The sequence below is a fragment of the Bubalus kerabau genome, chromosome 16 (genome assembly GCF_029407905.1).
Source record: "Bubalus kerabau isolate K-KA32 ecotype Philippines breed swamp buffalo chromosome 16, PCC_UOA_SB_1v2, whole genome shotgun sequence".
Classification (NCBI taxonomy): domain Eukaryota; kingdom Metazoa; phylum Chordata; class Mammalia; order Artiodactyla; family Bovidae; genus Bubalus; species Bubalus kerabau.
Window position 1 is genome coordinate 76434576 of NC_073639.1, and position 13352 is coordinate 76447927.

At 58.5% G+C, this 13352-nt stretch overlaps 1 protein-coding gene across 2 annotated transcripts in view; it reads right to left on the reverse strand.

Moving 5' to 3' along the window:
* The window catches only part of PI4KA (phosphatidylinositol 4-kinase alpha), a 58944-nt gene that overhangs the window by 39059 nt on the left and 6533 nt on the right, over nucleotides 1–13352 (reverse strand). For both annotated transcript variants that reach the window (XM_055549797.1, XM_055549796.1), the window contains exons 2-10: nucleotides 9348–9464; nucleotides 8304–8397; nucleotides 6180–6268; nucleotides 4458–4530; nucleotides 3687–3946; nucleotides 3198–3264; nucleotides 1232–1380; nucleotides 676–741; nucleotides 129–225 (exon numbers count right to left, since the gene is read on the reverse strand). In XM_055549797.1, the coding sequence (XP_055405772.1) occupies nucleotides 129–225; nucleotides 676–741; nucleotides 1232–1380; nucleotides 3198–3264; nucleotides 3687–3946; nucleotides 4458–4530; nucleotides 6180–6268; nucleotides 8304–8397; nucleotides 9348–9464 (1012 nt within the window). The remainder of the gene's footprint in view (nucleotides 1–128; nucleotides 226–675; nucleotides 742–1231; nucleotides 1381–3197; nucleotides 3265–3686; nucleotides 3947–4457; nucleotides 4531–6179; nucleotides 6269–8303; nucleotides 8398–9347; nucleotides 9465–13352) is intronic.

Below are 13352 nucleotides of genomic sequence, written 5' to 3' on the forward strand. Positions count from 1 at the left end.
GTCAAGACTGTTGTCACGAAGCGCATTCAGCACTGAGAAGAGCCGAGGAGGCCGTGTTTCAAGCGAGGACGGCGAGGCTGTGCTCCCAGCGGCCACCCCGGGACGGGGCGCGGCGACACGGCCCTCACCTTTCATGTAGTACAGGGTGTCCCGCAGCATCCTGAGCACAGCCACGTACAGGGGGTCGCTGAAGGTGCCGTAGGAGAGGTCGGCACTGGGGTTGGCCTGCAGGCAGGGGTACGGGTGTCACCCACACAGCCTGTCGCTGGGGTCACCTTCTGCTCCCTCCTTCACTGACGCTGCCCAGAGATGCAAAAGCGGACTGACCCAACGTTGCCAGGGTTCTGGGCAGTGACACTTCCTGACTGTGCAAGCTTGCTGTGGTCCTGCACAGGCTAAGATGGAGGGGGCCGGGCACACACCACACGCTCACAAGCGAGGCTGCAGTGCCTGCGCCCATGAGGGGTGTGCCCCAGTGTGGGCAGTGGCCCCGCAAGCACCTGGGCCAAGGACCACACGCAGTCGTCGAGCCCAGGTCGGAATTCAGCTCCCACACCAACTGTCAGTCCCTCTGAGCCTGTCTCGCACCTGCGCGGCAGGCACACTGACCACCGCTCAGCAGTCAGGACAGGGCACTGCCAGGGGACCTGGGCAGGAGGCCCTCAGAGCACGCACCTCGATCACACCTGTGACCACTGCGTCCAGAGACTTGAGAACAGGCTCCTCCACGATCTTCTTCACCTGTGAGAGAAATGAGGCCTGGTGAGCCCCCGGCAGACACAGTGGGAGATGGAGGGGCAGAGCCTGCCAATGATGAAACCATGTCACCACCTCCCGCTGAAAAACGGGGCAGAAACGCGAGGCCAGCAGCGCCCCCTCCCCCAACAAATGCCCCGAGCCCTGCCAGCACCGGGGCCTCTCCTGCCCTGGACGGGGCAGAGAGCAGAGAAAGAGCCGGCTCCCTCAGAACCGGGGACGCGAGGCTTCCACGCCCAGAGGTGAAAGCGCCCAGGCTCCAGCCCAGACTGACCTTCGCCTAAAGCCCCCTCTCGTGTGGGGGCTCGTGGCCGTCTCCCCACATGGCTGCTGCAGGGGTGAGACGGGAACGTGCCACACGGACCCTGAGGACATGCGTCTGCTCTCTTTAATAGGACGCCCAGCGAGCCGTGCTGCGGCTGCTACAGCCTCCCTGGTGTCTGCCCGCGGGCTGCCCGCCCCTCGCTCTGCTCACCAGGTTTAAGAGCTCCCGGAGGATCTCGAGGGGAATGCTGAACTCCTTGTAGGTGACGCCGTTGAAGAGAGGAGAGACGGAGAAGCTGGAGCTGACGGCAGAGAAGTAGTAGTCGGATTCCGGGGCGCTCCCATCGGGTGAGTAAGAGGCTGACGGGGCAGAAGCAACAGTGGGTCTTGGAGCACGCGACCCGGACACGCTCGCAACACGCACCAAAGGCATCGGCAGTGCTTATGCTGAGACTCCAATTCCACCCTTCCCTTAAGAAACAGAGGGTGACACGATCCAGCAATCTCACTCCTGGGCGTATATCCGAGTTATGAACTGAAATGAAGCACGCGCCCCTGGGTCCACAGGAGCACTGTTCTCAACAGCCAGGACACAGCAACCTAAGTGTCCGACGGCAGACAAAGAAGGATGTGCCGCAAACGCTCAGGGGAGCACTGCTCAGCCGCACACAGGACGGAATGATGCCCCTCGCAGCGATGGGCGTGGACCCAGGGATTCTCAGAAGAAGTGAATTAACTCAAAGATGCCAAAGGATACCACTTATACGTGAAAGTTTACAAAGGTGAAGATGCGGGAACAGAGGGCGGCAGCTCCACGGGCCGAGTGTGGGGGCCAGCCCAACGGCACTGCGTGCTGCAGAGGCGCTGAGGGGGTCTCTGTGCTCCCGCATGCAGAGACCCCCAGCTCACAGCTCGGCCAGGGCCATGGCCTCAGCACGTTCACATGCAGCAGACATCAGGGCCTTCCCTTGAAGGACACCAGCTCGCTGTAAAAACCAGCGCCAGCAACCTGTGACCAGAGGGTGCCCCCGGACGCGCAGCACAGCGCGAGGGTGAGGCCCCACGTGGCGGAGGCAGCGAGCGGGCAGACGTGGAAACAGGAAGCGGGAGCTCCAGGGACCAAGGGGCTAGGATGCGACATGTATGCGGCGAGGTCACTGAACGCTCGTAAGCAGGAAAAGAAATGATCAGACGTGTGCTTTTAAGAAATACTTCTTAAAGATAACTTCTTGTGGTGCCTGGGAGAGGGCCCGGACCGTCAGGGAGCGGGGAGTGTGTGAGCAAGGGCAGGAGTGGCGGTCTCCCTCGGGCCTGGCGCCAGCCGCGATGCGGACGGCCCTGCGCTCAGGCTCCCAGGCCGAGGGCCTCAGGGGTGTGTGCCGTCGGGGGCGGGGCGGGCAGGCTGTGGACGGGGCTCCCTCCGTCGGGGGCGGGGCGGGCAGGCTGTGGATGGGGCTCCCTCCAGCGGGATTGCGCGCGGTGAGCCTGGCCTTCAGGTGTGCACACTCGTCCACACAGCCCAGCGACAGTGCACCCACGCTGTCCACACTTCTCTGCGTTCAGTCACGCCTCTGCCTTTCTAAAGAAGCTCCCCAGGCATCTCAGACGCCCTTGAGAAAGGGTCTCGGGCGAGTGCCACCTGGCAGAGGAGCACGGGGCTCCAGGGCGTGCACCCCCGCGGCCCACCCGACCCTGTCTCAGGCCCCGGAGGCGACGCCGCAGGCTGCCTAACACGGGTCTGACGGTGCAGGTTGGCAGACGACCACATTCGGTAAATGACCCGAGGGTCCTCTGTGGACAGCAAGCTCCACAGAAAGCGTTACTAAAGGTAAGCTTCCACTCAGTCTCGTTACTACGTGCCTTAATATCACCCTGGTCCTTAACGCCATTAAATGGAAAGAAATGAGAAAGGCCGGCTGTTAGCGCTGCCGCCTGAGAGCTGGCGCTTCCGCAGGCTGACACTGAGGCTCAGACGGCCGGCGCCCGGGGCCCCGCGTCCCTTCCAGCACCTGTCTCCAAGTCTCAAATACTTTCAGATTCAAGTGTAGGAAGTTTAATCGGGAACAGAAAACGGGTGCCCTGTCAGCCTGGCACTGAGCTGCAAGCCACCCGCACACCGCGGGGGGCCTGGGCCCTGCCCCGGCTTGGCCAGTGTTCTGAACAAGGGCGAAGCCCACCTTCGAGGCAGTGAAAGGCAGATCCTCCAGGGGGGCTGGGAGGGGGCGCCCCACGCTCAGGGCTGACCTGAAACACAGACCAGAAAGGCAGTCAGACGTCGGGCAGACGAGCTTCCGACCGCCGCCTCGCTCAGCCCATCCTCCCTGAAGGCCCCGCAGCTACGGCTCTCTGCTGTGATTCTGCAAGCACTGGGTCTTGCCACATGCTCTGTGCCGGCTGACTGAGCCAGATTCCTGTTATTCCCTGGCTTTCTAAACGCGCCAGTCACACGTTTCCTAGGGGTGCCGTCTCCTGCTCAGAACAGAGCCGTATACCCAACAGCTAGGAAACAAGAGCCTTGCGCCCGGAGATGACTCACATGTAGATCTCAGAAAGGACGTGGCAGCCGCAGCCCTGCAGAGAACTCCAGCGAGAGCCTCCGAGTCCCCTCAAACCACGGCAGGACCCTCGCAAGCCCCGGGCCCCGGCTGTCCGGGAGCACGGCCCACCTGCGCGACGCTGGACGCGCTGCTGGCCTTCCTCTTCAGGCTGCCCTCCTGGCACACGGTGAGCAGGCTGCTGGGGAGGATGGAGCGGAAGTCGTTGAAAGACCGTCTGCGCACGCCTTCCAGCTCCTCGGGGACGCGAGGGGAGTGCGCAGGCGCTCTGGGGAACAGCCTGGACAGGAGCGACTCCTCCGAGCTGCTGTGCCGCCCGAAGGCGCGCACGATTCCCAGCAGGCATGGGACCGCGTGCTTGCAGAGGTACTCTGGAAGACAAGGGAGACCGTGGCGGCACCCCAGGGGACCCAGGCCCCCGCCTCCCTACCCCTTGACTGCAAGTTCAAGGGCCTGAACAGCCTGGCAGCAGCACCCAGCCCAGCGCTGACCTTTTCAACCCGCCCACAGCCCAGCGGCAGGCGTGGCCCGCGGCGGGGTGTCTGAGCGCCCTCAGCTCTCGTCAGCTCTCAGCCGTGCCACCCACGGGCTTTCACCCGGGCCTGCGCCAGCACAGCCCGTTCTGCTGGGAGCAGGTAGACAGCTCCCACCACAGGGGAAAGGACCTCCAAATAGGCTACAGGGGAGGAAACTGAGCCCCCGGAGGCTGAGGGAGGGGCCCGGCACTCAGGCAGGACAGCTGTGCTCACGACCCGCCCCCAGCGCCCCCCAGGCAACCGAGGTCACGTCCACAGGCACACTGGTCTCAAAGAAGAGGAACTCTGAAGACTGGGAAATGCCAGGGGAAGGATAATCGCAACGCCATTAAAGAAAGAAACATACCTTTCTCTTGAATCTCCAGGGCCTGGCACATCCCCAAGAGCACGTGCAAGACCTGCAGCAGCGCCTCTAGGATCTGGAAGAGCCGAGGAGACGGGCACACAAGCTCACCCACAGAGGCGGGTCAGCGCCACACAGCTAGCTCAGGCCTAGAGGCAGCCTGGGGCGGCCTTGCGTCCCACCTCGCACACGACCGAGGGCCCCCCCCGCCCCACACAGGAGCTCTGCCGAGGCAGGCAGCGCCTCCGGGAACACGGCCTGCTTCTCGGCCTGTCCGGAGGCCCCCTGGTTCCCCTCACGGCTCAGCACCCTTGGTTCTTTCAGTCCATTCCTACGATTCACGGCCTTGAGGATGGCCAGCCTGACTTCACTGGAGTCCAGAACGTCGGCAATGGCCTCCCACTGCCACACCGGGGAGCCGGGACCGCCCCAGGTTATCGCCAGGCTCAGCCAGGCTCCGGATGTCTGGGGACGGGACGCTGGCTCTCCAGCCCCTTCATGCTGCTGGCCAGTCCGGCTCACAGAGGTGAACTCTGTCAGCCTCTCCCATACCTGCTGCCCCAGGCTGTGTCCCTCCCCCGAGGGGTCAGTCTCTTCAGCCTGTCACGGAGCCCCACAAAAGTCCAGGGCACAGGCTCAGTCCGTCGGGTGGGTCCTCGGTCCCCAGCTGGGCACTGCCTACATCGTGTGGCCCAGGTCTCCATCCCTGCTGGTCCTCGAGCCCTGCCCTCGGCCACACTGCTGACCCAGGGTGTCAGCAGCGGTCAGTCCAGGCTCTGAAACGAGCACCAGACCAAGCCCCTCTCATCTCCCTCACTACCAGTCACTGCAGGGAATCCAGACAGAGGATGAAGCTGGTCTGAGGCGACTGGGATGTAGCTCCCGTTTCGTCAAATGACACGGAAGTCGTGAGGATGTAAAAAGCAGTGCTTTGTCCATTTCATGTATTAAAGTTATATCACCATCTTCTGTGGTGGCTTCCCTATTTCAGTGGGTGTTACTGACAGAAAAGCCCTGTTAGCATGTTAAATAACAACATGTGATGATGCTCTATCTCATTACCTGTTCAGCGAATCCACAATAAAGAACCTCAACTAAGAAAGAACGGTGGAGACCAACGTAGCAGCAGAAATAGGGACAAACGAAGTCACAGTGCAATAGTAAGGAAAGAGATTTTAAAAATTAAAAGACACAGAGACACAGGGAATGAAGAGCAGCAGCCAGCTGGGAACACGGCACACGCAAAACCGGCTCCCCTGGCAGGGCCTGAGGCCAGCTGCGCGGGGAGACCGACTGTGCGACTAACAGATCTGGTTAAGACGAAGCCTGTCACCCTCCTATTCCTCTTTACAAGGAGAGAGTATGGAATACATTGAAGCAGCATTTCCACCAAAATAAACTAAAAGGAGAAAAACTGGGGCACCTAAAGGAACCAACGGCTCCTACTCCTAGAAGGAAGTGCTTCTCTTGGATGAGCCCCTCTGGCCCCCAGCGTGGAGGCAGCGGGACACAGGACCTCTCACTGCACGGGGCAGCCGGGAGAGCAGGCCGAACCGGACCCGGGGGTCAGCAGGGACAGCCCTGCAAGCAGAACTCCATGTTTCTCAGCCGTGTTGTCAATCACGTGCCATAAGTCAGCATGAGCAACCCAATGACCTTGCTTCCCGTCCCGTCAGCACCATGGGACTCTGCGCACACGGAGGCACCAAGTCGCTGCACACTCACCTCACCCCTCAGGGAAGGGTCCCTGTAAGCCACGTCAGACAGCAGAGTGACCAGGCAGAAGCTGAAGCTCTCAGCCACTGGGAGGGTACCTGGAGGCAGAGAGACAGGAGTCGGACCATCACCCTGCCCAGCTGCTCCCCCTCACACAGTGTCAAGGACCCACTCCCTGCAGAGGCCGCTCTCAACAGTGTACGGGCCCAGCATGTTTCCTGAGAAACACCCCGCCTTCCTCGTAACAAAATGATTCAGTTCAAGAAACTTAGATGCTTCCAGAGCCCATTTATAGTCTGAGATCACAGTGCCTTTTACCACAACAGCCTCCATGCTTTATTTCCAACCTACATGCAACTGGGAACTCAGTCTTGAGTGTGTGGGAGATATCTCACGGAGGCTGACTTTCAAACACCAATCACTATCACTTGAAACTGAGTTAACATTTATTTCTCTCTTCTTCTGACGGACGGTGAAAGTCTAAGATGCTAAGAGGAGCATCCAGAGACGTGCTCTGGAGGGAGCTTCTCAGGAGCAGGGCCTCAGGCCAGGAAGGGAGCTCTGCACCCAGAGGCCCGAAAGAGAAGTGGCGGTTCTGTGAAGGGCACTGAGGGAAGGCCAGGCCTGCCGCCGGGGAGGCCAGGTCCCTACTGGACACGTAACCTATCCTGGATGCTCAGCACCGAGTCAAGGACACACACGCACACGGCAGCCACCCGCCACATGTCTACTTCTCCACATGTGATCCAGAGACACAACTCTAGGTCCTTCTCAAGCATGAGTGTGGCCAGAACCCCCGGGAGGGCTTGTTGAAGCGGTCTGTCTGCTCCCTGGCCCGAGTCCTAACTCGGCAGCTCCAACGCAGGGCCTGAGACTCTGCCTTCTGAGAAGCCCCCGGAGCTGAAGCTGCTGCTCTGGATGCATCAGAGCTGAGCGACACTGCCGGAACAGAAACTGGGAGGCTGAGGTGTCACCCAGCAATCAGGTACTTATACAACTCCAACGATCTTTCAGTGATGCTCAAAACTTCGTGAGAGCGAGTCCATGTGTACAGAAGTGGTACTTGTTTTGAAATAAACTAGGATCAACGTTTTCTAGGACTCTGCTTCTCCCCAGATTAGACAGCAACAGTGCACACAGGTGTCTCGCTTTTTACAGTGCTCTATTTCATCTGTGGTCTTCCAGATTCCAGGATATCTGCATAATCGAGAGTCTGTCAGCTTTACACTGACACCAGCCACCAGCGATGGTGAAAATCCAAAGGGCAGGAGGAGCCCGGGCAGACACACACAGGCGGTGCCTGAGGCCAGCACGGGCTCCAGCAGATGAGCCCACCTAACAAACGCCAGCCATGCCACCGGGAGAGGAGACGGGGCCTTTTTGCAGGCATCAAGCCCCAGTGAGATCTGAAGGTGGGGGCCTCAGGCCTCAGAGAGAGATTATAAGGAAACTTCAGTCTGAAGGGTCATGAACTCTGAAATGCTGGAGATCTTCCAAGCTGACTTTAGAGTCTTGGAAAATCCGTTCGTAAGACCATGGGCGTTATAAGCATTTAGCACAATGCCTGGCATGTCGTGGGCCTGTGTGAATATTTCAGGAAGGACGGGAGGAAGGAGGCAAGCAGGGAGGAAGGGAGGGGAGGGCAGTGGAAGGAAGAGGGGAGGTTATCTCACTTTCTCTTTGTCTTTGAAGAAATTTCAAAATCAAATACCAGCTAGACAGAAACACACGAATTTAGTCCGTTTCTAAAGGTGTAAAATTCAATGGAAATGCAGCAATATCGATGAAGCGATGAGACTACCGAGAGAGGACCCTGCGGCCCAGCCCTTTTTTCTGAGCAGCCGCCAGCCCTCTGGAAAACGGATCTGACTGCAGGGTGACAAACCAGCTCAGGGATAGCCGAGCACCCACTGCTGGATGGGGGACGAGATCAGAGGTTCCTGAGGGTCCCCATGGTCCCACTCAGCCCGCCCTGCGGGGGCTCTGCGTGGGGCTGCAGGCGGGCCGCTGTCCCCCAGCGGGAGCAGAAATGGCTGCAGGCACCTAGCTGCTGCGGCAGGGGCTGCACCCTCGTTCTCAGACGGGGAGCACACGGATGCTTCCTGTGCTCCGGGGAGCGCTGAGCCAAGTTACCTCTGCCCTTCCGAGCCGTGCTCTCTTCTACCCAATACACTTTCGGAAGACCTTTAAGAAGTCGAAGAAGGTAAGGAACCACAGAGTCTTTGTGCTTGAAGAAAAAAACAAAGAAGATTACATTTAATTAAACACATGGCTTTTGAGTACAGACTGAGCCCAGATCCAAGCACACCCACACCCTCCTCATCTCAGAACAGGGAGTGCGCACGGCAGCCCACAGGCGGGCCGACGCCTGCCCCCTGCTGCCCTGGGTCCAGCTGGCTCTGGCGCCTGGCAGAAGGCTTGTGTGCACTCGCCTGGAGCGGCTCCCTGACGGGTGCTCAGAGCCCCCAGCCCCACATCCAGGCCTCATGACCAGACCTCCAGGAGAGAGAGGCTTCCGGACGCGGGGCTGCCGCAGCTGCTCTTGGCCTCCCTCCTCCCCTAAACATGCTCCCACACGCTTCCTTCTGGTCCTCTCCAACGGGGCATGAGACTTCACAGCCAGCAGTAGCCAGGGGAAAAATCACTTGAAGGGAGTCAGTTCATAACCTCCCCCTACGGGGTCGCTCAGTGGTCTCCTGCTGAAGGACCAGACAAGCATAATTCCCAAGAAGGGGACACCATCAGACGTCCTGAGATGCTGAGAAAACGGTCGTTTCGAAAACATGGTTGCAAATTATGCCACAGGTTTTTAAAATCACCTTTAAAAGGCACATTAACACATGCTCTAAAACTTAATTCATATCCATCATAGTTTTGAAAAAGACACCACGATTATCTCAAAGAGTGTTGTCCTTTGGAAAGGGAAAATAATGGCTCCTCTGCGTCTGGCTCAGCAGCGTTCTGCTGAGGCGAAACCCAAGTCCCCTCCCGGAGCACCAGCGCACCCCAGCGGGACCACAGCACACGCCCCCGAGGACGCGACCCTCAGGGGTCACGTGCACCCGTCCAGCTACCCCACCCTCCGGCTCGGATCTAGGTGGACGCAGCGGGTACAAACTTCAACCCCAACTGCACCGTCTCCTGCACTCAAAAACACTTCACTTCGCAAAGGCTTACCTGTAGGTCAGATTCAATGAGAAAGATACCCAATGCGATCACCGCATCTCTCCGCCTCTCGTCCAGCTGGAAGATCCCATGGAAATCTACTGGGCACATACAAAGCAGCTTTTGGACCTGGAAAATGAGACAAAAAACCATGGATTAAAAATATATAAGCCCACATTCAGAATGGACCAGTACGAAAAAGCCCAGTGAGTCTATGCAACCAACAGGCCGTTTCCCCAGTGTAAAGACGATGGCGAGCACACCTGCAGCCTCTGAGTGGCGCGCGCGCCCTGTGCGGCCCTGGCTGAGCGCCGAGCGGCCGCGCCTGCAGCAGTAACGCACGGTGGCTGAGGCCTGCCCTCAGCGCGGGGCAGCCCGCGTCCCTGCTGCCCAGCGGCGCCCGTGAGCAGGTGGCCAAAGCCGCAGGCATCCCACCTCCACCTACAGCTCTTTACACTCCAAGCGTGTGTACAGCACTCGGGACGGGGTGGGGCACTCAGCAGGTATGCAGTAAACAGTGTCCACTGCTACTGGACGCGCCCTGGTGGCAAGTGGAGGGCGGTGGGTGGACAGTCAGCAATTAACGGGATAGATGAAAACACTGGATGACGGTCAGAACAAACCAACAGGAAAGGCCACCAAAGAACCAAAAATCGGGATTCAGTATGGAAAGGAAAACAGGGGATGCCAATCCTGAAAATCTCTGCAGAGGAGGCTCTGACGGCGCACCAGGAGGCGCGGACGCTGCAACCATGGATGTGATGAGAAGCTCTCACTGCCGCTCACAGGGTCTGGTGGGACGTTTTATGGGCAAAGGAAACTGAACCCAATGCTTGGCATTTGCCCTGAAAATGCATCAGTCAGTTACTACTGAGGGCTTTTTATAGAAAGTAATTCTGTTGCTCCCTTAAGATTTTAAAACAGAAAATACACGGGGAGAAACTGAAACTGGCAAGTTCAGTTCAGTCGCTCAGTCGTGTCCGACTCTCTGCAACCCCGTGAACTGCAGCACACCAGGCCTCCCTGTCCATCACCAACTCCCAGAGTCCACCCAAACCCATGTCCATTGAGTCACTGATGCCATCCGACCATCTCATCCTCTGTCGTGCCCTTCTTCTCCCGCCCTCAATCTTTCCCATCATCAGGGTCTTTTCCAATGACTCAGTTCTTTGCATCGGGTGGCCAAAGTATTGGAGTTTCAGCTTCAGCATCAGTCCTTCCAATGAATATTCAGGACTGATTGCCTTTAGGATGGACTGGTTGGATCTCCTTGCGGTCCAAGGGACTCTCAAGAGTCTTCTCCAACATCACAGTTCAAAAGCATCCATTCTTCGGCGCTCAGCTTTCTTTATAGAAACTGGCAAAAGCTATGTAAAGTGCTTTCGCCCCAGTACTGTGTTTACTAACTGAAGATGTGAAACAATCTAAAACACTGCAGGAGTAATCATGGCCAACCATTTGATCAAATATTAGGTTAAACCCTATGAAACTGCTGATATGCAAACATTTTTGATCTATAAAAACAATGCTTTTGTAAAGTTTAACCTAATGGCACAGACATTAACAATGGCATTTTTCATGAAACAGAACAATGCTCTAAACGTTCTAGAAGCCAACAGAAGGCAAGGTCTGAATTACATACAGAAAAAGTGTGGGGAGAAAACGTATCGGGATTCCTTGGCGGTCCACTGGTTAGAACTCTGCGCTTTCATTGCTAGGGCCGGGGTTCAATCCCTGGTCCAGGAACTAAGATTCTGAAAGCTGCACGCTGGGGTCAAAAAAAAAAAAATCAGTGTCAATGCTTCCAAGAGACAGGCTGACCAGAGGTGTTGCGTTTCTTCTTCATGTTTTTTCTATATTTGCCATAATGTGTTCTAAAGGCAAACAGTCCCTGTGTCATGAGGAAGCACGTCCCGTAGGTTAACATTAAAATACACACAAGAGGGGAATCCGTGCCATGTGAGTAAATGCTCAGGCGGAAGAGACCCCCCACGACGGGCAAGAAGGGAGGGAGCCACGGAGGCCCAGAGCTGACAGAGCAGCGTGCTGACCCAGGCCCTGCCCAACCCAGCCCAGCCAGGGGGACCCTGGGGGGCTGCAGGGCGGAGCGAGACTCAGAAACGCGGTGCCACTGGCCAGGCCTCCTGACCAAACACGGAGAGGACCACTGGTCAACACTCGCAGGCGCCAACACCGCCGAGCCTGAGCTTCTCAACAGCGTGCTCCCGTCCTGTCCTCTGTCCCTGCAGGCTTCTTGGGGGGCAGGGTAAGGATCGCGGAAGTGAGACGCACGTGGACTTTGGAGTTAGACCCAGAGTCACCCAGCGGCGCGCAGAGCCTCAGCCTCCTGTCCATGCGGCATCCCGGCGGGGCCAGGCACCGAGGCACAGTCCTAGCGGGCTCAGCACCTGCCCCGTGAGGGTGGGTGGGGGCAGCGCCCCTCTGCTCACTGGCACCACCACAGGAGGCGCCGCGATGCAGTGAGCCCTGGACCCAGCCCTGCCCTCACTCCAGGCGGGCGAGAAACCAGGTGATGGAGGTCGTGCAGGAGGCTGGCTCTCCCTGCGGGGAGTCGGCGGAGAGCCTCTCCTCCCCTCCTCCTCTGAGAACTCATGCTGGAGGACGCCACTGGCAGGGTTTCCTTTTTCGTGGAAAGGCACATACACTCTTTTGAAGGCTAGACTGGCGCCGTGCGAGCTTTATGACCAGGGATCTTTCCGAGGGTCTGGGAACCGTCCTCTGGAATGGACACATTGAGGGGGGTGGCACCCCGCCTTCCCAGCCACCCCCGTCCCTGGAGGTGGGCAGGAGCCTCACTGCCACGAGCTCCTTGTGCCATGAGGTGAAGCTACTGCCAGAGTGAGGAAAGGCCCAAGCACGTTACCCAGAACAAGACACCCTCCCGAGTCAGGACGCCGGGGCCAAGGCCCAAGCACGTTACCCAGAACTAGGCACCCTCCCGAGTCAGGACGCGGGGCCGAGGCCCAAGCACGTTACCCAGAACTAGACACCCTCCCGAGTCAGGACGCGGGGCCGAGGCCCAAGCACGTTACCCAGAACTAGGCACCCTCCCGAGTCAGGACGCGGGGCCGAGGCCCAAGCACGTTACCCAGAACTAGGCGCCCTCCCGAGTGAGGACGCGGGGCCGAGCGCTGCGGGGCAGTCGGCGTGCGCGGGTGGACGTGGGGCCTGCAGGGCGCAGCAGGGCTGCAGCTGCAGCGTTCCTTACACAGGGCCAACGGAACTGCTCTCAAAGCACGCAGCTTCCGTCATCTGAAACCTCTGGGCATAGTCTCCTGGGGGAACAAAATTCCCTGAGAACTGAACGTTAAGCTGTAAGTATTAGTGGTGTTTTCTGTTGTTAAATCTGCTTTTTTTCACTCTATGTCCTGCCGCCTTGAGAACACGGAACATAAGCCAGCATTTTCTAAGAGATTCAGAGCTGCCTTGATAGACAACAGTGTCTGTGACAATTTTGGCAGGTTGGCAAAGCAGCTCCCTCAAGCCTCAGCTTCCTCAGGTGTGAAAGAACCAGCTGACAGACTCCTGCAGTGAAATCCCGTGGACGGGGAACTCCCACCTGCAGCCCCGAGGCCACGGCGGGATGTGGACACAGCTTCCTGACATAAAGCAGAAAAACGGGCAGACACGTGAAAGCCCGCTTTGCACACGTGAAAGCCCGCGCCGCACCCGTGAAAGTGCAGCTTCACACACATGAAAGCACGTTTCACACACGTGAAAGCGCGCTTCGCACACTGCGCTGAGGGCCAGGGAGGGGGCGCCGAGCTGAGCCCTGCGGCTGCCCGGGACTCCTGCCAGAAGACGCGCCCCTGGCCGCAGAGTGGGTCCCGCTGCTCTCACGAAGCCGTGGAGACGGGGAACAGGGAAAGCGGCTGGAGAGCTGGGAGAAGAGGGCGCCAACTGGAAGCAGCTCCGCAAATCCGAGTCGTTGGTGCATACGCTCAGACAGACCAGGATAGGGTCATACCCCGAGAAGTGGGGCAAAAATCAAGCAAG